The following is a 23,804-nucleotide window of genomic DNA, read 5'->3' on the forward strand; positions in this document are numbered from 1 at the left end:
GGGTAGGAGGTTGCGACCATCATCCACTCACTTGATGTAGTGCTGCCTGCTTCTTCTTGCACATCATTCTTTTTCTGTATCTGCCCTTCTCTCTTCCAATTTCTTGTCATTTTATTACTTTTCTTTCCTTCTCAGGTGCTTTTCCATTGAGTGACAACCCTAATCGTTTCCTGGAATTCAAAAACTCATTTACAGTGCTGGGTGGTAACCATATAACCAACTCATACTTGTTCCCTTCGTGTCAACAAGTGGGTTGGAGGAGGGTTAGTGCCTCTCGCCGTAGAACAACTAACTCAAAGACAAACAGCCACCCCTTACGGGATTATGGCGTCTGGTTATAGATCGATAGATAGCATGATTTCCAACACATTGCATGCTGCCGATGTTAAGTTTACTACAGGGTAATTGTCGGACAGTTACCGTATATATTTCCCTTATTTTGATAACAGAGTTTCCTTTGCTGGTATAGTTTCCCCTTATATGGTGCTGTGCCTCTCCTTTGTGACTCTCTGAAACCCTAAGCTAACCTAAAAGGTATAATTACTACCACTCCTTAGATAAAGCTTATATCGAAGATTATATGAATGGTCACAGTTTTTTGTAAATATAAAAATGCATACTGTACATCTATCGAGCCCTAATGAATTCCATAGGAAGACCTGGCGCTTCTGAAAAACAACAGACCAGATTACTACTATTACTACTACTACAACTATACTACTATTATTACTATACTGCTACTACTGCTACTACTCCTACCACTAGGCCAACTACTACTGCTATTACTACTACTACTACTGCTACTACTTCTACGAATACCACTACTACTACAACCGCTGCTACAACAACAACAACAACTACTACTACTACTACTACTACTACTACTACTACTACTACTACAACTACTACTACTACTACTATTTTTAAGAACTCCACATTCTGCGTAGTTCTTACTGATATTGTAGATATTTCTTTTTTTTGTGGGGTTGAGGGGAGAAGGATCTAGAAAGCTGGCATTCCAAGACCGTCCAAGATACAGACATGAAATTTTCAGGAGTGATGTATCTTGATTGTAGGCTTATTTTGACACAAGAAAATATTTCCTAGCACTAGTGCCCTCTATGTTATTTTCTTTTCTTTTTTTTCAATTTTTGCACTCCTGTGCAGCAAAAACTCCTGAAACAATTGCTTTGCAAATGTTCCAAGGTGTAGTCGTCAACATATACTATAGTCGCGGCGCGCCACTCTGAAGTTGTTATTATCGTGCCCTGGCAACTACCATTCAAAAGTACGTCTGATTTCGCGTATTATATGAGACGCATGTGATTCGCGTATAATATGTTCGTGTATAATAATATCCGTGTATAATATATTCGTGCTTAATATTTTGATTCGTGCATAATATGATACTAAATCGGTCGCAATTTTGAATGGTAAGTTGCCAGGGTACGATAATGACAACCTCAGAGTCGTGCGCCGCGACTATAGTGCACCTGGGTGTTGATATTAAGATCCAACAAATAGGCTACTTTCTGAGATATTGAAATCGGAAAATATTTGGCCGATTTTGACCAAACTCGGTGGAAATGCAGTTGGTCATGAGTGAACATAATCTGCCTAGTATGAATGACCTTGACCTTGATTTCAAGGTCGCACGTCAAAATCCGTAAAATTTTTGGGGTCATACCGAGTCCCTTAATATTAGGTCTACAATGATAACAAAAGTTTTCTCAGAATCCTAATAGTGTTTACGTTTTATGATTTTTATAACAGCAGTTATGACAAACCAATATTTTTTGATGATTTTGGACGATTTTTGGACCTAAATTCTCATATTTTGATCTTGATTAGATAAAATCATAACACTTATCTTTGAACATTCTGTTTATGATCTATTATTAATAATGCACCATTTACAACAACCATTATTAATACTGTGTGTATTTTAAAGACTGTGCACCATATCTGATGTACAAATGTAGATTTTTCTTTTTTGTCATTGTAATCTGGAATGTGGAGCTCTTTGAATATTGCTTCAGCAAATTCAGAATTACGGTAGTTATTATTATTATTATTATTATTATTATTATTATTATTATTATTATTATTATTTAATTAATTGTTTTCTTAATTTTGAAAATGTCTGATCTGACTCGAGCGTTTTGTTGATCTGAAATCAAGTAGTTTCACGGATTACGTCTAGCTGATCATAATGTTACTACGTCACTCTCTAGTGATATGCAGTAACCTTGTGTGCTAAGACGGCCCATGTACTTTTGTTCCAGCGTCAAGTGCTGAGAAGTAAGATAGGTCAAGTTCTCACACATATATCTTCCTCATCGTCTACTCTTTCCTCTGTCCTGCTCCTTACTTCCTACTTGATGCCATACCCCAAATGCTTTGGGTACTTTCCTTAACAGTTACGCTTATAGGGTTAAGATTATAGTAGCCTTGTGTGCTAATACACATGCTTTTGTTTCAGAATCTACAGCAGCGAGTAAGCTGGGTGGGTGCTTCCCGAGTGAGAGCCGTGTAGTGACCCCAGGTGGTGCGGCAGCTTTGGGTGGTGTGCAGCTGGGTGACCTGGTGCAGGTGATGCAGTCAGACGGTACCCTCGTCTACAGCCCCGTCATCATGTTCCTGCACCGCGACCCTAATGCCTCACGCACTTTCCTCACGCTGAGAACGGCGGGCGGCGCGGCGCTCACTCTCACGCCGTCTCACCTTGTGTTTGTGCTGGAGCGTGAAGCGGCCACGAAGCATGCAGGCGTGAGCGAGGCACTGGCACGGGGTGGCGTGGTGCTGGCAGCTAGGGTAATGGAAGGAGACTTCCTCCTGGTGGCAGGCACCGGCGGGGTGCGTCTGGAGGAGGTGGTAAGCATAGAAGAGGTTGGTGGGGCAGGTGTGTTTGCACCACTGACGGCGGAGGGCACGGTGGTGGTGGATGGTGTGGTGGCGTCGTGTTATGCGGTCATTGACTCCCAGGCACTGGCACATTGGGCTTTCCTGCCCGTGCGGCTGTACAGTAACCTGCGGGAGGCGGTGCTCACTCTGCTGCGAACACTCACGCTAACACCAACGCCTACACATAGTGACCTCCCACATACCAGCCTCCCGCATACCAACATCACTGAAGAAGTCAGCAACAGCCTAGAAGGGGACGCGGTTCACATCCACTGGTACCCTCGCATGCTGTACACACTCGCATCGTGGCTCCTGCCCAAGCATCTTGTGTACTCTTAAAAAGACTTATGAGCTTTGCAAATATGTTCTGATAGGCGAAGGGCAGTACGCTTAGCATCTTCCACGCAAAATCCCACATGCAGGAAGCTTTGACCAAAAGTACTTAACCTACAATAGCCATGTGTGGAATGCGGAGGGAAGGTGCATATGAAATTAAGCTATAATGCCGCTTCCAAAGCCACTGATTTTCGTTGGCATGCCAACCAACGAAACCTTCATTCTTCTGTTTCCGCTTCCAGTCACCTTCTGATGGTGAGCGCACAAGTCATTAGCAGGAGCATTAGTAAAATCGTTACCATGGAATCCTTTAAGACCGCATCCAAAGTCGCTGCTTTCTGTTAAGATGCCAGCCAATGAAGCCTTTACTTCTTATGTTCTCTGAACTTCAGCCTGAAAGTAAATGACAAAGAAAGCACCCAAAATGTTTGATGGCTTACCATCAAGTCGGAAGGAAGGAGCGGAGAAGTGAAGCATCAGATGATGAGGCAGTGAAATTCAGGAGAAGGAACGTGTCGGAGTCTAAGCCAACATGCCCAGGCAGTATCTGTGGATAGAGGGCAATCACAAACATATATGTGTGACGAGGACACTTTTCCCATAATTTCCTTGCTGCCAACAGGCGATTTTATTCAATTTCAGAAGGATCTCCATCAGTGCAGGGGTTAATGAAAGCAACATTATATCTAATGTTAGTTCCTGCACTTGGAAAAGTCTCTTCCTGAGCTGGATAAATTTGTCTGGCGGTGAGAAGAATAAGCACATACGGCGTCATCAACGTGAAGGAGTAAATTTCGTTTTCACTAACCCCGATTTTTGTCAGGATGCCAGCCAGCTGAAACTTCACATCTGTTTCCTTTCCAAGTCATCTCCTCATGTAGACAAGCACACGAATCATTAACCTGAGTGTGTCCTGATTCTGAAAAACAGTGAAGTTATTACACCCACACAAGGAAATAATGTTTACCAAGCAGATACAAAATTTTCAGACCCACTTGGGCTCTCTTCAGTTAGCACCTGAAAAGGGTTCAAGTCCTGCCAGAACTGTTAGATCTTCTCAATAAACACAGTTATCATAGGTACGTGTAATTATTAAAACGATTACCACGGATCCCTTAGTGAGAAAGGTTACATCCACACTGATCCATACCACATTGCTTCTTGCCAGTGATGTGCAAATGAATCAACGCTGGACAGTCACACTCTCCATCACTCACTAACTGTTCTCTTCAGCATACTTTCTTCGTCAAACTCTAATTTTCTTTTCGTTACACGCTCACCGTCACACTCTGTTACTTTCTTCGTCACTTTGTTCGTTGCACTGTAATAGGCTACTCTCTTCGTCACACTACTAGTTTCTTCGCCACACACACACACACACACACACACACACACACACACACACACACACACACACACACACACTCTGTCTTCGTCTCTCTCTCTCTCTCTCTCTCTCTCTCTCTCTCTCTCTCTCTTTCCAGTGGTTGTGTTACTGTTGTGCTCTCTTCGTCACTCTCTGCGTTATTCTGCATTACCATAACTGGAACAGTGAGGGTGAGAGAAAAAGGTGCTGGTTGTGATAGGCTGGGAGGTGACCAGTTTGTCTCAGATGGCTTTGGTAGTGATGATGTGTAGTGGTGACAAGAGACGTGACAGCGGTGACAGATAGTGGCGACAAAAGAGGCGGTGATGACGAGTGATAGTAGGGATAAACGATGGTGGTGACTGTGGTGATAGCGAGGTGAGGTGATAGTAGTGGTGGTGGTGATAGGAACCATTTCACCACGATGATATATTCGGTTTTCCCTCAACTTTCCAGCGTTTATATTCAGTTTAGGAGAGACTTTGGGGATGGAGAGGGTACTAGAGGCTTCAGCAACTCCTAAAATCTAAAGGTGTTTCATAGGCGGTATAAAATCGTCTGGAGATAACAAAAATTTAATAAAACACGTCATCAGGCTGATGTGGTTAGTGGTGGTGGTGGTGGCAGACATGGTGGTAATTGTGACAGTGGTGGCAGAAATGGTGGTAGTGGTGTCATTGGTGGTGATTTTGCTGACAGTGGTGGTGGTTGTGGTGACAGCAGTGGTGGTAGTGGTGGCAATGGTGGTGGTAGTGTTAACAGTGGTGGTGGTAATGGTGGCAATGGTGGTGGTAGTGGTGGCAATGGTGGTGGTAGTGGTGGCAATGGTGGTGGCAGTGTTAACAGTGGTGGTGGTAGTGGTGGCAATGGTGGTGGTAGTGTTAAGTGGTTGTGGTAGTGGTGGCAATGGTGGTGGTAATATTAAAAGTGGTGGTGGCAGTGGTGGCAATGGTGGTGGTAATATTTACAGTGGTGGTGGCAATGGTGGTAATGGTGACAGTGGTGGTGGTAATGGTGGCAATGGTAGTAGTGGTGACGGTGGTGGTGGAGCGGTCAGAGTGACGGTGATAGTTTCGACAGTGGTGGTGGGAGTGGTGATAGTGGTGGCAGTGGTGAGAGCAAGAGGAAATGAGAGAAGAGAAGAGAAGAGAAGTTGTCAGAGGCGATATATACATTATGTGTTTGTAGAAGTGTTGGTAATGATGACAGAAATCTTGGATACCGATAGTAGTGGTGGTAGTAGCAGATGTGATGTGTGTGTGTGTGTGTGTGTGTGTGTGTGTGTGTGTGTGAAAGAGAGAGAGAGAGAGAGAGAGAGAGAGAGAGAGAGAGAGACTCACACCTGCGAGTAAGGCAGACCCAACACTAAGGGACAAGGATACTCCCACCTAATTGAATATGTATAGTCTTTATGCAAATCACATACGCTCGCCCACTGAGAGGAAGAGAGAGAGAGAGAGAGAGAGAAAGAGAGAGAGAGAGGGAGCATTTTTTTTTTTTCTCTATCCGTCTCTTTCTATCTCTGTATTATGAAAACTGAGAACTCAAAGGTGTGGACAGACGCCTAGTTTTGACGGTAGGCTAACTTCTGCTGCAAATGACGATGACAGAATTTGCCTGACCTCTCCACATTGCCGGCTGATCACATTTAATATTTACAGCTGTTCTTATAAATCACACACACACACACACACACACACACACACACACACACACACACACACACACACACACACACACACACAACTGGGCCTTGCTAACATCTTGGCTCAGTTTTAATAAAGTGTCCTCTACGTCACAAACCATCAGAATATAAACCCCTTCACTATGCTGACGTCCTTTTGTGTTTTATACTCGCTATCCCCAAATGATTATATTCAAGTCGAGGAATTCTCTCTTAATGGGAAAAAGGTTCGAAACAATGTCCATTATTTCCTCTACTCTGAAAGGTGCCTCCCCAAAGTAAAAAAAAAATCAAGCCGTAACGAAAATTATCGACCTTTTTTTCTTCTCCATGGAATAATGATCCTCCCCAAAAGAAAGAAAGAAAGAAAGAAAGAAACATTGACTTAAAACACCGACAGCTGAGAAAGGACTCGTATGTGCGTGTGAGCGTGTGTGTACATAGAAGGAAAAACTAGGTATCGAGTGGAGACAAACTTACGGTCGAAACTCAGAAATTGTGAGAATTTCTACTGAAATGACCAGAGGAAAGCTGGTTGGTTTCTGTGTGTACATATGTGGAAAGGGAGAAAATGTACAGAGGAATACCCATCAGCATTTGGGAAAGACAAATTGAAAATGAACTTATAGTGAGGGAGAGGAGAGAGGGAAACCTAAAATGGAATAGTTGATACGCTATAAATGCTGTTAAAGGGAAAAAAGTTAACATGTATCCTCATCTGAATAAGAGAAACTTAAATTGAAAATGTACCCCCAAACCAGAGATAAGTGTGAGAGGAATCTGCAAAAAAAAAAGTTACATAAAAAATGATATTCTGAAGAGCATATATATATATATATATATATATATATATATATATATATATCCACGCCCTCGTCAGTATAAGAGAGACATACTGATACTGAAGACGGAGTGATGAAGAGGTGTGCGAGGAATGTAAGCATCTTGACAAGAAAAATAATTAGTAGAAAGAAAAATAGGGACCCAAGACCTCATCTGCATAAGGGAAAGCTTTATGGAAAAATGAATCCAAATTCAGGAAGTTAATGTGAGTGAAAAAGGAACAAAAAAGTTGAAATACAAGTGAAATTTTAGAGGACAAATACCCATAAAGCTTCATGTCCTCATCAGTATGATGGAAAGCTTTATTAGAAATGAACCCCAAGCAAGGAAAAGGTGAGGGAGAAGTCTACATAAGTTGATACTCGTATAATTATAAAAAGTGATACCCTTACCGATAATTATTTGGAAAAGAAGTCTAGCAATACGTCCTTCTGTGAAAATACTAAGGTAGGAGGCAAAAATATTGATAATATTAACATTCAGTCTTTTGTGACTTACGCTCAGCTTAATAAAATCGTCTGGCATTAACTACAACAGAACCCTAACCATGGGAAGGTTAATTAAAGGGTGAGAAAGAACGATAGACGAGGAGAAATCTGGAAAGGTAATATTATCTATCTATCTATCTATCTATCTATCTATCTATCTATATATATATATATATATATATATATATATATATATATATATATATATATATATATATAAGGAGAAGACTGACAAGAAAGGGAAAGGTATAAGGAAAATGTGATGTGAGCTAAATATGGAGATATGTAAATAGTTTATGAATTATGATAATGGTCGGAGGACAATATGGTAAGAGAACGATATGCTTATGAGGAGGAAGGAAGCGAAAGAAGCAAAAAGGAGACACTGGGAAGGAAGAAAATGGAGAACAGGAGGAAGAGGCGGAAATGAGAGAGAGAGAGAGAGAGAGAGAGAGAGAGAGAGAGAGAGAGAGAGAGAGGTGAATCATTTTACGAGGTGAGCGTAATTAGGGAACTGAAAGGAAAGGAAAGGGATGAGAGAGAAAACTATATATAATAATACAGGTGAAAGAAAACCTAAGCTACTAAGCTATTAACAGAGAGTCAGGGTCTTGGGTATGTGATAAATGCTAAGAATATATATCGCCCTGGACCCTAGCGATGCTGATATCCTTTTTGTGGTTTATTCTTGCTGCCTCCAGACGATTTTACTCAGCTTAGGAGTTGCATAAAACCTTCATTAACCCCTTCATTTCGACAGGCCATACTTAAGCTGAATGTAGTTGTCTGGATGTAATGCAAGAATAGGGTAAAAACGAGGTCACAGGATTCATAGGGTCATCACACTAGCTGAGAGACCTGGAGAGGCTGAATTTTTGTGCGTCCATTTAGCCTAAGTCCTTGAGGGCAGTGAAAAGTGTTTTGTGTGTGTGTGTGTGTGTGTGTGTGTGTGTGTGTGTGTGTGTGTGTGTGTGTGTGTGTGTGTGTGTGTGTGTGTGTGTGTGTGTGTGTGTGTGTGTGTGTGTGTGTGTGTGTGTGTGTGTGTGGGTGTGTGGGTGTGGGTGTGTGTGGGTGGCTGGGTGTGTGGGTGGCTGGGTGTGGGTGTGACTGTTCAAGCTTTTTACGCTCTCAAACTATGTGTTCTCGAGCTTATGTGTTCCGAAGCATCCGTACTTAAACATTTAGGCCCTTTCACTCCGATGATGACAGCTTTACATCTGCTATCCCCAGACTGCTTTATTTCACCTCAGGATAGACTTTCTGACGTAGAGGGGTTAGGTACAGCCTTCATTAAAATCCTCATTACTTAGGGACTGTCCTGTGCTGCATAATACAGTCGTGGGGACATCGTAGTTAAAGGGACAGTAATAAAAAAAAAAAATAGACGTGTGTGTATTACTGAGGAAATGCACTTGTGAAGCTGCGAAACTGAAAACGCCTGGAAAATAATATTATACCTTATAAAACATTTACCATTTTATGACGATAATGACACTAACAGAGTTTTGTTTCCCTAGAACGATTTCATTCAGCTTGAAGAATCTTTTTTTGTGAAGGGATGTTAATAATCTAGGCTGTATCTAACTCCACCACCTCGACAAGTCTCTCCTAAGCTGAATAAATTTGTCTTGATAAAACAAGAAATTAATAGAAATAAGTCATCGTAATGAAAGGGTACTTGTGACTGTGTTTTAAAAGTTTATAATGTGCTTTCTGACACATTAATTAACTTTCTTACCACAATGACGTTATTTATATTTTATTGCGGCCACGACCAAGTTATTTTATTCAGCATAGGGAATGGCATGATTAGTTAAGGGGTTCAGTGGAGGCTGTAGCTAACCCCTCCATCTCGAAAACTCTCTCCTTAGCAAAATAGAATGGTCTAGAGTTGCCGATAACAATAAATCTTAAAATACGTCATCGTTGGGAAGGGGTGGATATGAGTGAGGTACTTAATGACAGTTTTTCTGCTTTAAAACTATGTGATGTACGCATGTAAATAAATTCTAGTAAGGTGTTCGAAAAATACACCCAGGAAAGTAAATGCCGTATTAGTACTGTTAGAGTATGCATGTGACAATCCTTTCCGCGTGACTGTGCAGCTAAATAATTCAGTGACTATCAACATTATCAAGGACTGTAATCGCCAAAACAAAGGTGTGTTTTTGTGAGATTTCAAAAGAAATATTCTTTTTGACTTTCATCTGACTTCCTTTAAAGCTTTGGAGTGGTTTTGCTGAAGCTGTACCACTGCTGTGTATTGTATTTCTGCTCGAAAGTCACAGAATCGAAAGCAATGAATCATAAAGACGAATGCACAATAACGCACACACAAGATGACTTGAGGTTTATGTACCAACTGAAAGCCAACACCAAAGTCAAATAGAAGTTAAGTGATGATCAGATATCGGCATCCTAGGACTCTCCTGGCTTTGGTTAAAATTTACTGGCTCACCTGACTTCATGCTGGTTTTCTGGGTTTTCTCGAACGGATTTTTCGACCGTAAGTCAAAATGAAGTCTAGTTAAAGTCAAGTGACCTTGACTTTAATTCTCACGAAAGCACCCGTCTATAGTTCCCAGGGACTCGACGTCCCTTGATGATTATTGTTTTTACCAGTTCTTTATTTATATTAAGGTGTTTATTAATCATTTTCATTTACAGGAGGATATGATTTTGTAATCCAAGTTTCAACAGATTTCGTTTTATTTTTTTACGGTACTCTGATTTCTCCATATAGCAGCTAAAAATATATATCTGTATTTACTGAGCATTTTACTACATGTAGTGATATCAAAATAACTGAAACTTAGAATGAATGAATGTCTAAACGGCCAGTTCGTATGATACAGTTTTAGTAAAAGTTTTTCGGTGTCGAATATTGACGTGCCATACTATAAAAGCAGCTGACATTAGTGTGTGAAGTCCATAAGGGAAAAGAAAGTTTAAGTATAGGGACTCATGCCCCTGCAAAGTTTCAATCATATTATCATAATTCCAGTATAAACAAACTTTCCAATTTGTCAACAAATCAAGAACGATGACTGAATAACTCTGACACTCAATTTTGGACAAAAATCTTTGACAGCTCCCTCTCACAGACATTGCAAATTTCATCATAAGGATTAAGCTTAATCGTAGTGTACTTCATTCTTGACACTCAAATTCTGCGCAAAAAGCCGACTGTTGCCACAGACAAAAGTGCCCTCAGTCTCAGAAGTCTAGCCACACAGTAGTTCATGACGAACGTTCAGCTCTTCCCAAAAATATATAAACATACATTTCTTACTAAAGAGGCATTTGAGCTAGAGGCCTCGTTTGAACTTCTTGATAGAATTAATCCAACTGCCATGGTCAGGGTCGTCGGATACTAAGGTTCAGACTGAGTATTACCTAAGTTGGGACTGAATAATACCAAGGTTAGGACTGAATTATTCCAAGATCAGGGCAGAGTTATACCAAGGTCAGTACCAAGTAACATCAACGTTAGGGCCGAATGATAACCAAGATTAGGACAGAACGACACCAAGGCACCAAGGATAGGCCCAAATAATAACGTACGATAAAGTTTGGACTGAATTACATCAAATTTATGAATGAATGATACTAAGGCTAGGAAAGTATCATAAAGTGAGGATACACTAACTCCAGTGACAGGAGCGAATGATACCAAGATTAGATAATAATTTCATGGTTAGGATCAAATAATGTTGCTTTTATGGCTCGGTTAGTCTACGTTAGGCTTGGTTTGCGTAATGTCTCCTTCTGGGGGGTGTAAAACTGATATGTTTTATGGCATTTTCACATTTTTAAAAGCTTTCTACTTTGACAATAACGGAATCTATAGGCTATATACCGTACATACTACACTGTATTCTGTATGTGATAAGGAGCTCTCTTAGACTTTTACCCTGAATTCGATTATCTATGACATTGCACATTCTAAATGCAGCTCTATAGCGGCAGGAGTTCCAGAACTTATTTCTCTTCCTTTAAATCGGCTCAGCATTTATATCCGTGTTCATGTTTCAATGGTGCCAAGACTCCTTAGCGAAATGCATAGCTGTTTTTTAATCATTTTATGCTGCATTTATGTCCACAAATTCCTTCCAATTCCATCCAACATGACATATTCATTCCCGCCCTTTTTACTCCGTCCAGTATGCCACTTTCCCTGACATAATTATTCTTATCGGATCCCCGTGATGGATATAGGGAGAGGGGGGAGCTAGGGGGTCCAGACTTTTTTTTTTTTTTTTTTTTTTTTCTTACCGCCCAAAGAGAAAAGTTGCCCTTACGCCGTCCAGTATGTTGACGTTTTGCTATATTCTATCCTCGCTACCAGCAGACGAATTTATTGACGTTTGGTGAGCTGCGTGTTATTGAAGGAATTAATGAAGATTCTATGTAACCCCTCAAGGTGAAAAAGTTTGTACCAAGATGAATAAAATCGTCTAAAAAAGGCAAGAATAAAGATAATATGAAATTTAGTCTATCGGATTAAATCAGTTCACACAGCTAACACATACCCCGCAATAAAAAATGTGTTTATTATAAGAAGTAAAGTATGTTTTCATTGCAGTTTTCGTAAATCGGACCCCACTATTAAAGGTATGACGTCGGCAGATAAAGAAACTCTATCCCCCCTCCTTTTTACATGCTGGATCCTCCCATGGGCACTAAAATCCTTACAGCTTTCTCTCTATATCTGACCACTGCAAGCATTACCACATTCATTTCTGTCTTCCATTAGTCCGTAAGTTTATTATTCATGTCATGGCTTATATAGTTTTCACGTGACGTCATCAACTCCAGGGTCGGCCATACTGAAGGCATTAGAGCAGTGAATAAAGCTTGCAGCATGGCAATTTTCTTTTATTCTTTAATTGTACAGCCTGAAAATGGCGAAGCATTGACGGGTCCACGGCCATCATTATAATCAAGATTGAGAGAAACCTTTAGGATTCTACAGGTTGCCGAAGATTGTCAGCGATCAGGAAGGGAAAAAAAAAAAAAAAAAAAAAAAGGAAGCTTATGGTTTGCTCAACTAAGCCAAAATCTTGACAGAAAAAAAATTAATAATGCCAAGTTGATTTCACTGCAGATTGATCTGAATGTAGCTGATCACAGTTGTAGTGTCCAAGTAAATGAAATTAAAAATGAATAATAAAATGCAGCACACAAACCAGGATGCTGATAGATTATTTTTGTCCGAAACACACGGTAAGATGTGGTCACTTGTGGTATATATAGGTAACAGATAAATCTCATACAAAATAATGAGTATTTTCATCATTCTGCAGGCTATTAACAAATTTGCACTATGAGCTCGTATATTCCCTCCAATATCATTATGTGTGTATTGAGGCAATTATGTTTAACTTTCATATGTAATGAAGTTCTGCCTGTGACTTATGATAATTCACGATGTAAGTTATTTCCGACAGTACATTTCAATCATTAGACAAAGATCTCTCGTACACATCTTCTCCAATGATCATGTTAATTTTTACAACATAACGCTCCTTCTCTTTGCGTTGCAGACCATTCTTGTACAGTGCAACTGAGTAGAACTGGACAGTCTTTTCGACAGCTTCTTTTCGTCTGATATCATTCAAACAGAATTATGATTAGAGACTGTTGTGCATTGCATGTGAATGTTTGTTTCGTATGCCTCCAACATGGTCCCGCTACCCCGCACATCCGGGACTTCTGAAAGTTGATGACGTCAGTGCAAGCTATCTATATTTGCTTCTTTCGTTGTCATATTCACACACAAACTTACGATCAGTTCCCTCTCATAATGAGTATTTTCATTTGCAAGAAGGAAAAGAGGTATGGGGAGTTTTCGCGCTCTCCTTTCTTTATCTTTTCTTGCCGAAACAAAAGGTAGCTAAAATAGTTTTCGTTCCATTTAGATTTTGTGCCGCTTTTGTCAGTTTGTAAGCCTGTTACAACTTTCGCTAAATCGCCGTCCAGTGTCCATATTCCATACCAGTTTCATAAATTGATTTTAGCCAATTCAAAACGATGACGTACTTTTCATTTTCTTCTTGCAGGGCTAGATCTACCCACATACGATTCTGCTCAATTTGGGAGAGCAACCCTATAATACTGAAGAAACTGAGACAATGGAGGCTGTACTTCATGCTTCCTTTTCAAAAATTTTCTCCTTAGGTGAAAATTGTCTGTAGCCAGCAAGAAAAATCTAAACCAGTACGTCATTGGGTTTAGGGGATTGATGAAGACTTCCGTAATGGTCTGCACATTCAAAATTTCAAGGATGGTTTCACAAAGCGGCTTTATTTGTATCATTGTCACCATCAAGCGTCAAGAAATGTCCCGTATTTCAGCTACCTAAGCAGACCTTCCTCCAACTTTAACAAGCAAATCGCCAGCAATAGCATAGCACTGCGAATTATAGTGCCAATAATAATACTGTATAAGAAGTAATATATAACAACAGCCTAGCAATGCACATGTTTCAGTGACGAGAAGTTACTGAACAAGCTAATGATAAAAAAAGAACGGACTATTTAAACGACTGTCTGAAAACCAAGCATAAAACAAGTATACCATTAAACAAGGCCTACCAATGCAAATACTTCCCTGATAATCAAGTATTGAACCTCTTCAGTCAATGGTCGTCATTTTTAGGACTATATTCTTGCTACCTCCACTTTTTTCTTCAAGAGGTTGCGTCTTGCACTGAGTGGGTACACGAAGGCTTCACGTAACCCGTCCAGTTCGAAAGCCTCTCCTCAACTGAATAAAATCGTCACGACATAGCATGTATATAACAGAAAATGACGCCATTGCTCTGTAAGGATCAACACACTCAGGCTACGGTGACCCGCCCTTAGTTGAATAAAAGCGTCTGGCGATAGATGGAATAAAATACTGGAGCTGTCCCGACCATGAGAGGGTTAATGGTAACAGCATTAACTTTTTCATGTTCCTGTAGCTCTATTTCATTTAAAAAAAAAAATGTTTGGCGTTAGCTGGCATAGAATAACAACGTCCTGATCACAAGGAGCCTGAGAACAATTCATTTGATTCTGATGAAGCAAAGAAAAACAGTAGGATAGATAATTTAATTCTGTACTCCAGCTAACGCCATTCGATCTTATTCCCTAAACAGTGAGTCATGGAAGCCTGAGAGTGCCAGTGCTACATCTGAGAAATTAGTAAGACATTGGTTGATAAGTGACTGCTGTTTTTTATCCAATCAGCCAGACGACGTATTGAAATTTTATTCTTATTATCTTCAGACGATTTTACCTATTATAGTTTTTTTTTTTTTTTTTTTTACTGGAAGGGTTGGATACAGCTTAAATTAACTCCATCACTACCGTACTATAAATTCTTCCTCAGTAAAATGAAACCGTGTGGAGGTATCAAGAATAAGATAAAATGACGTCATGGTACTGTAGGGGTGAATAAGTTATAAAAATGTACTCTGTGTGCTTCCTGTGTGACCTCATGAGTTGTGTACATAGCCTTGCATAAATGTTCATATTGTAGTTGTAATTTACATAGCTGTAATTTATGTTCGCAATAAACTATATATATATGACCGGCTGTACGAGATTTATTAGCCTAGAGTGATAATGATAATAAAGATATATATATATATATATATATATATATATATATATATATATATATATATATATATATATATATATATAATATATATATATATATATATATATATATATATATATATATATATTAATGATAATGTTGAGACAATAGTAACAGTGATAACAAAACTAGGGCATATACTACTACCACTACTGCTGCTATTACTACTACTACTACTACTACTACAAATAATAATAATAATAATAATAATAATAATGACGGTGGTGGTAATGATGGTCATTACTATGATATTGATGCTATCAAGAATGTACATTTACAGACTGCAGCATTCGAGCCATACAAATGGTCTAGGGCTGAATATTTGACTTTGCCCTATGACCTTGACCTTCGACCAATTGTTGTCAAAACCGAATTACCTTATCCTTGAATAGCTATCAACTCTTTCACCAAGTTTGGCCCAAATTAGATCAACACTATTTGAGTTAACCTTGCCCCATGACCACGACTTGTAATCACTTTTCTTACAATTGAATCCAGCTGGCCCACATCAGATATAATTTTTTTTTTTTTTTTTAATAACGTGGTACATTTGTCCAGAACTGTGGCCTCGACCTTCCGCTAACTGTTCACAATATCAAATCCCTCCAGCCTTGCATTACCCTGAACCCTCCTACCAAGTCTGGTCTAAATCAAATAAAAAGTGATCAAGTTCACCTTCCCATGTGACCTGGACCTTTCACTTACTGTTAAAAGTTTAGCTTTCCACGTGACTTTCAGATTTGACCCCTTCCTATAACCTTCGCCTCTGAATGATTATTCTAAAAAAATAAATAGCTCCATTCTTGCCTTATTCTAAACTCTTCTGAAAAGTTTGGCATAATTAGATAAAAGCTGTTCAAGATGACCTTACCGTCTGAAATTTTTTATATACTCCTTTGTCTGACGAGTGTTAGTCTAACACGACCTTGAGTAAATTCACATAAGTCTTTTAGGAGGATTAGGTGTAACTGATACTCCAACTCACCTAGTTATTCTCCTATCTCCTAGCTAATTCCCCATTGAATTGGCCGATTCATAAAGGTGACTTAGTTGGAAAGAGTCGGACAACAGATGACGACGAGCCTGATGTTTAGATCGGTTGCCTGGGCTGCCAAGTGTCCTTGAGGTGGTATTTACAACGTGCTACTTGAACCAGGTCTAGGAGCAGAAGTGACTAACATGGAAGGCTTCTTCTCCCTCATAGGATTTGAAGAGGTGCCAACTAGGCCTATTTATTAATTACAATGCTAAATACAGTTAGATTACATCATGATATATACAAGGTGAATCTAACTAATTAATCTTAGTTTTAATTAAACTAAGCCAAGCCAAATATTCCCTTTATCTATGTAAATATGTTAAACCCACATCTGCTTTTTATGTGAGAGCTTTTCATCCTCAGGACAAGTCATCTACCATGCAGACGCAGTTTAGGTCAATGGACCTTTCCAACATAATTACATGTATTTACAATATAGTTGTCCACAAGGGTTAAACGCAGTAGCATTTAATTATTAATAGTGAGAATTATTAAAGAGAACATAAGCTCTGGGTTATGAAAACCGCTTGAATAGTTATTTACGCTCTCCAGGTTTTCCTCTGCTTCTAACCAAGGACGACTATTTTAAAAAGGAAAGAGTGCAACCGCTCTGGGGGAATATATTTCCCATACTTACTATTTGTTCTTGGCTTTTGGCCCATTGTTCTGCCTGATACGTGAAGCCTTCAGCAAACCCACAGCCCTTCCAGCAACTGTTGTCTAAACCAGAGCAAAACTGCTTTACATGTTACGTAAATGAGTCGAACTTTATAGTTACACTGTGGCTTTGTTCTCTGGCTGATTCATAACATAATTGAATGCCTATATTCTTGCCTGACCCTCAGCTCTTCCACAAAGTTTGTTATCAGTTACATGAAAGTATTTGAAGTTAACTTGACTATGAGACCTTGGCCTTTGACCTACTGTTATGAAAAGAATAGGTCAACCCCGTGGCTGACCTTCCACTCTTCCACCTAGTTTGGTTTAAACACTTTGAGATATTTTGCTGATGCACAAACAGACACACTGGCAAACGTCGGAAAAGCATAACACCCGCCTAGTTATCGCAAGTGTGGTAATAATAATAATAATAATAATAATAATAATAATAATAATAATAATAATAATAATAATAATAATAAGAAGAAGAAGAAGAAGAAGAAGAAGAATTAGAAGATGAAGAAGAAAAGGAGGAGGAGGAGGAGGAGGAGGAGGAGGAAGAAGAAGAAGAAGAAGAAATCACTCAGAGAGCCCATACATCCGCCAATGCCACTGCAGGCTCTGGATCTGGATCCGGATCCGCCCAAAAGTTTAATAAGTTCTTTCTTGGGCCATGGTCCACTCTTCCACAAAATTTCATTGATATTCATTAAGAACTTTTGGGAACATTGTGTGGACAAACAAATAAACAGACAAACATAGGTGAATACATAACCTCCTCCAACTTCGTTGGCGGATATAATAATAATGACAATACTAACACTAATTTTCTCTCCAGACGCTGGTTAAGCTTTAGCTTGTTAGTTGTCCTGCATCACAAACTTCCTCCACCAGTGCCGATCTTGATAGAGCTGTTGCTCCTCACCTCCTCCAGTTATCTTCCCCTCTTCTGCACTGCATTTTTGATGTTATCTTTCCATCTGGGTCTAGGTCTTCCAGGCGGTCTACTACCCTCAGATGTCCCATTATAGTGCCTCCTTGGGTAGCGTTGTTTTCCCATTCTGTTTACATGCCCGAACCGTCGCAGTTGCCCCCTCTCAACATAGTCCTATATGCTTTCAACTCCAAGAGAAGCTCTTATTCCCTCATTCCTGATTAGTCCATTTTCGTAACTCCAAGAATAAGTCTTTGAACTTTCATTTCTCATGCTTCGAGCTTACTTTTAATCTTGCTGTTAAAAGACAAAGCTTCATGGCCGTAAGTCAAGATTGGTCTCAGGATAGAAGTATACTTTAAGGGGTGCATTTTTGTCTTTTAGTAGTGGGTAAAATAAATGGAAAGAATTGTTAAATTTGCTGATTCTATTGTGTAGCTCAAGGGACATATCATTTTCTGAGCCAAAGACAACTCCAAGCTATAAAGGTCTCTAATTGCTTTAGAATATGGTCCCCAAAGGTGATGTTCATTGCTTGTTGGTTTCTTGATTGCTGTATTGCGTCTGTTTTGGTTCTGCTGATCTTCATCCCATTTCCGACCAGTTCTACATCCCATGCATCTATGAGTTGCTGTAGGGTTTCCCTCGATGAAGTTATCAGAGCAAGGTCGTCTGCATAGCCAAAGATTTCTCCATCCAAGTTAAGTTCAGTGTTACGGCTGCAATAATCCAAGAAGAGAATGAACAAAAAAGGAGACAACACACTTCCCTGCCTATACAGCAACATTAGTTAGGAAAGTTCTGATCCCGCATTTCTATGTATGTACATTTGTAAGTATGCGCTTTTAATGGCATTGCGAAGTACTGCAGGGATGCCATATTCTTCCCTTGCTAAGATGTTCCATAGGATTCTTCTAGGCACCCTGTCAAAAGCCTTTGAGTCCAGAAAGGTAATAAACAGGTTCTTCCACGGCCAGTTTTTCTCATATACCATCTTTAAGCTGTAGATGAGGTCAAACATAGGCCTACCTGGTCGGAATCCATGCTGCCATTCTCCTAACTTATCCTTCAGCAATCCTCTGTCTTCTTCAGGACCCTCTCACAGTCCTTTGTCATATGGGGCGTAAGAACAATCCCTTTGTAGTTTTGGCAGTCTGTCTCGTCGCCCTTATTGTGAGTTGGACAGATTAAGGATTTACTCCAATCGTCCAGAGTCATCCCTGCATCCCAGCACTTCTCAAATATGTCTGTAATCCAGGCAAATCCCTCCTCTTCGATGTACATCATCGACGTTAAGGGGTTAAGAAATCGGTAAATTGCTAGTAATTATAATTCTCGTAACGCAAGTCAGTCAGAATCATAATTTTTTAAAACTTCCCACATCCGTGGGAAATTTTGTTATTTTTGTTATTATTATTATTACCTCCGCCAAGGAGGTTATATTGTACCCCGTGTTGGTTTGTTGGTTTTTCTGTATGTCTGTTAGCAGGATAACTCAAAAAGTTATGAACGGATTTTGATTAAATTTTGTGGAAGGGTGGGTCATGGGCCAAGGAAGAAATGATTAAATTTTGGTCAGGATCTGGATCCGGATCCGGAGTATCCCGCACAATATCTCCAAAAGTTCTCAATTAATTTAAATGAAGTTTTGTGGAAAGGTGGTCCATGGACCTAGAAAGAATTGATTAAATTTGTGGGAGGATCCAGAGCCAGACCTGGATCCTATATCCATGGATCTGTTGGCAGAATTGCTCAAAAAGTTATGAACGGATTTTGATGAAATTTTGTGGAAGGGTGGGCCCTGGGCCAATGAAGAAATTAATAAATTCGGGGGCAGATTTGGATCCGGATCCGGAGTATCACGCACAATATCTCCGAAATTTCTCAATGAATTTCAATAAAATTTTGTGGAAATGTTGGGCATGGACTAAGGAAGAAATTATTTAATTCCGGGGCGGATCCGGATCCCATATCCACAGATCCTGATCAGGACTCTTTTTAATGGAAATGACGTTGGCAGAAGCATGCGCTTTCTGATTGCTTTCTAATCATTCCTACTTATTTTAAAATTGCGATATTTCAAGAGCTATTTGGCCTAGAACTTTCAAACTTGGTCAACTTAGTCGGACAGCTGTCAGCTTCTTTTGGCCAAATTTGGTAGCAGTTCGTCAGTCAGATCTCCGAATATTATTCGGAACACAGAAAAGTGAGTCAGCCACGCTATCTGAAGGACCGTTCAAGCTTGGAAGCTGAAACATTACTACCGTATAGTCTTAAGGTGAACACAGTGCGGAAAAGAGTGTGGTTCTACTCGGGTGATTATTTTCTGAGATCGCCAGAGTTAAAAAATGGGACTTTTCCGGATATTCAAGATGTCATTTAATTTTCCATGAAGAATTAAAGCTAGAGCCACCAAACTTGGTGGACTTATAAACTGTGATGACCTAAGGTGACATTCACAAGATCAATGCCTTTGACCTCAAGGTCCCTTTATAAGCTCGGCTTCTAGTAAGCAATGGCTGTGAGAAGTTTTACTTTATCAAAATTACCCTTGGACAATTCTAGGGAGTTCTAGTTTATTCTTTATTCTTGCAAAAATTGGAAGATATTATTCATTTCGCTTCGGCAGCCCTCTCGTTGTTTAGGGGATGTTCTCTCGCCAACGATGATGTATTTCTCATTTCAAACAGATTACTACAGACGACTTTTGTTCAGTTATGGAAGGACCTCTAGTAGTGATGGAGTTAATGAAGGTCATATTTAACCCTTTTTTCTTGAAACTTTCCCCACAGTTGAATAAAATTACCTGGCAGCAGCAAGAATAAAACAAAAAGGGTTTCCTCGGATTGAAGATGTTAACCCTTTCAGCCCGAAGACATTATTAAATTTATTCCTCCTGATGACAGGCGATTTTATTCAGCTTTTAATAAATTGCTTGCAGTGAGGAGATTAACGGACACTGTCTCCAAACCGTCCAGCTCGAAAACTGTCCCCTTAGCTGAATAAAATCATCTGGATATTCCCAATTTTTGAATAATAAATAAGCGTAGCCTACATTCCAAGGCTGAAGAGGTTAATTATTAGGCTACACAATAATGCCGGGTTGCACCTCGTAATTAAACATATTGAAGTATACATCACCCTAACAACACGTACTCAGAACTACTCAGACGAAGAAGAAAGCAAAGATCATTCTTAACCTGTGGTCCATTTGCTCCTTGGGGTCCATGAATGAGTTTCAGAGGTCAGTGAACCGTTTCCAAAAATATGTATATGTTTAAGATGCATATTTAGTCTTCATTAATAAAGATGACCAGCAAATTTTTAGGTTGGCATGGGATACGACAGTACACGGTAACGTAACATTCTTTTCAATCAGAGTTATTACTTTCATAACAAAACTCTGTAAATTTCGGACAAATTGTCCTTGCTTATAATCACCTATTTTCAGTAACGGAATTTGTTATTCCGGCGATTGTTGTTGTGATTCATTCGACTGTCCTTCATGTATACAGCAAACTGTCCGTCTCCGAAAATGCTAAGCCCGACCCAACTTGAAGCAACCAAACCCTACCTCACCTAATGCTATTCTTCACCCTCTATCTTCCCAATTATTCCCGAGTGATATTCAGCGGTAATTTCGTTGTTGTTAATATTCATTTGCGAACATATTTTAGTGAGAATAAAAATATAATGAGACATATCGACAGGCAAAGAGAAATCTCTATATCTCACAGTTGTAGATAAGGCACAATTTTCAACTCCGTTTTCTACAGGCTGATATCTGCAGAAATCTTGCAAGGGTTACTTTTGACTTCATGACCTTAAAGGCGAAACATGAATATGTAATACTTTCCCTGCTGTCAGACATTATTACTGATGCAGACCTTGCCAAAGATTTCTTCTTTGTTGTACCTTTCTCTAATTTAGCGAGCTATGGAGGCTTTGATGCAGTTTGCCACAATACATATTTGTGAGTCAACATTTGCAGTACTTGTTGCTCTAAAAATGCGGAGTAAAATGCAGATGAATTTCAGATACCACTCAGGTTGCCTTATCGAAGACCACTATACAATTTCCTCTTCTTATTCCGTTCAGATAACAAGAGTCTTCTCGGTGAAAATTTTCTAGTAGAGTTCAAACCAGTATTGTTTTAATTTGCACACATCACCTAACTTTCATCTTTTCGGGGAGTGGCCAATAATGCTTCATGAACAAAGAATGAGGTATACCTCCTCGGAAGCATATTCTCAAATTGTGCTTATGACTTTGTGTGAAGGAAATAAATTTTCGGGGCAATACAACACATTTATTGTATGCAAGTTGTGTGTTTAGGTGCATTTACTGGGGGGAGGGGCAAGGTTCATAGCTGCCACCGTTTCCCAAAGGGTCCTGGAGAACCACTGGCTTAATTAACGACTATCGACTAAACGAGACTTATTCTATATCTATCTATAGAATAACTGGTTTCGTCGAGAACGAGAGTTATTAGGCAAATAGTCTAAGAAAGTCACAATTACCTCCCCCCCCCCAGAATACCATCCTCAAGTCACCAACTGTATTGCTGGGAGAACAACGAACGAGGAGGATGCAAACTTTGTCCACGAGTCTGGCCAGCTAGACGGGTGAACTCGAATTCTTCCAATTGCGAGCTGGAACCAATACATCACCGGCTCTACCAACAACCTACTCTCACTGTCATGTATCAAACACCTTTTTAAATACTCCATAAATCCGGCATCAGGCCACAAATTGTAACCCAAATTAATCATAACAAATTTTGTACTCTTATATATACAAGGTTTCCCGGGAGGAAAGGGCATACCTTTGGGAAATTATAAATGAGGGAATTCTATGCAAAAAATGTTATATCGACATGTATTTAAATCTTAACATTTACGGAACTACAATTACTAATGACCTTATGAGCGACGACCACCTCTTCTCCTCTAAACCTCACCTTCTCTTCGTAACCGAGACTCAGCTGTCTGGGGCAATTGACAGCAAACTCTTTTCTGTATCGTCCTACTTTCTCCATACTCATTTCAAAGCCAAAGATGGCTGTTGTGTATTTGTATACAACGATCTATCTTGCTCTTGTGTTCCTGAACTAGATTCTTCTGAATTCTCTATTGTCTGGCTTCGACTTTCCTGTCATTCTCTGGCTAAATATATCACCGCTGTTTACTTATCTCCTAATTCTACTGACTATCAAAAATTCTTCGAATATCTTACTTCTAAGAAGGAACACATTCTATCCATTTCTCCTTTCTCTGAAATCTCCATTCTAGGAGATTTCAATGTTCACCACCACCTTTGGCTCTCCTCTCCTTTCACTGATCCACCTGGTGAACAAGCCTGCATCTTTTCTATCCTTAATGACCTAAAGCAGCTTGTACAGCACCCTACTCGTATCCCTGACCGCCTTGAAGAGAGCTCCAATTTACCTGACCACTTCCTTACAACTAATCCTTCTGCTTACACTGTTAATCTTTTCTCTCCGTTGGGCCCCTCCGATGATAACCTTATTACCTTAACCTGTTCTGTCACTTCGGTATGGCCTGTGAACCCTCCAAAGAAACGTCGTCCATGGCACTTTGAAGCTGCAGGTTGGGAGGCCCTCAGGCAGTACTTTTTTTTTTTTTCCTTGGAATGGTCGGGAGCCATCTGAGCGTGCCTTGCTCATTACAGAGGTTACTCGCTCGGGCATGGAAGCATACATTCCTTTCTCATATCCTTTGACTAATGCAAGAAAGATAATCATGCTTGTTCTAATGCTGTCTGCAACAGAGAGGGCCTATAAAAGGCACCGGAGCCAACCCACCCCTGAACCACATCTTTTTTATGTTTCTGCCCAGAATCGTGCTAAGTCTGTTCTTCACTCTGATGAAAATAATTTC

At 39.8% G+C, this 23,804-nt stretch overlaps 1 protein-coding gene across 1 annotated transcript in view; it reads left to right on the forward strand.

Moving 5' to 3' along the window:
• Positions 1-3,243, forward strand: part of LOC145398013 (sonic hedgehog protein-like) — a 43,674-nt gene extending 40,431 nt beyond the window's left edge. Inside the window, exon 3 of the mRNA XM_080270979.1 lies at positions 2,483-3,243. Coding sequence (XP_080127105.1) covers positions 2,483-3,243 — 761 coding nt within the window. The remainder of the gene's footprint in view (positions 1-2,482) is intronic.
• The last annotated feature ends 20,561 nt before the right edge of the window (positions 3,244-23,804 follow it).

This window comes from Coenobita brevimanus, chromosome 5 (genome assembly GCF_032717465.1).
Source record: "Coenobita brevimanus isolate Jiangsu-jjx chromosome 5, ASM3271746v2, whole genome shotgun sequence".
Classification (NCBI taxonomy): domain Eukaryota; kingdom Metazoa; phylum Arthropoda; class Malacostraca; order Decapoda; family Coenobitidae; genus Coenobita; species Coenobita brevimanus.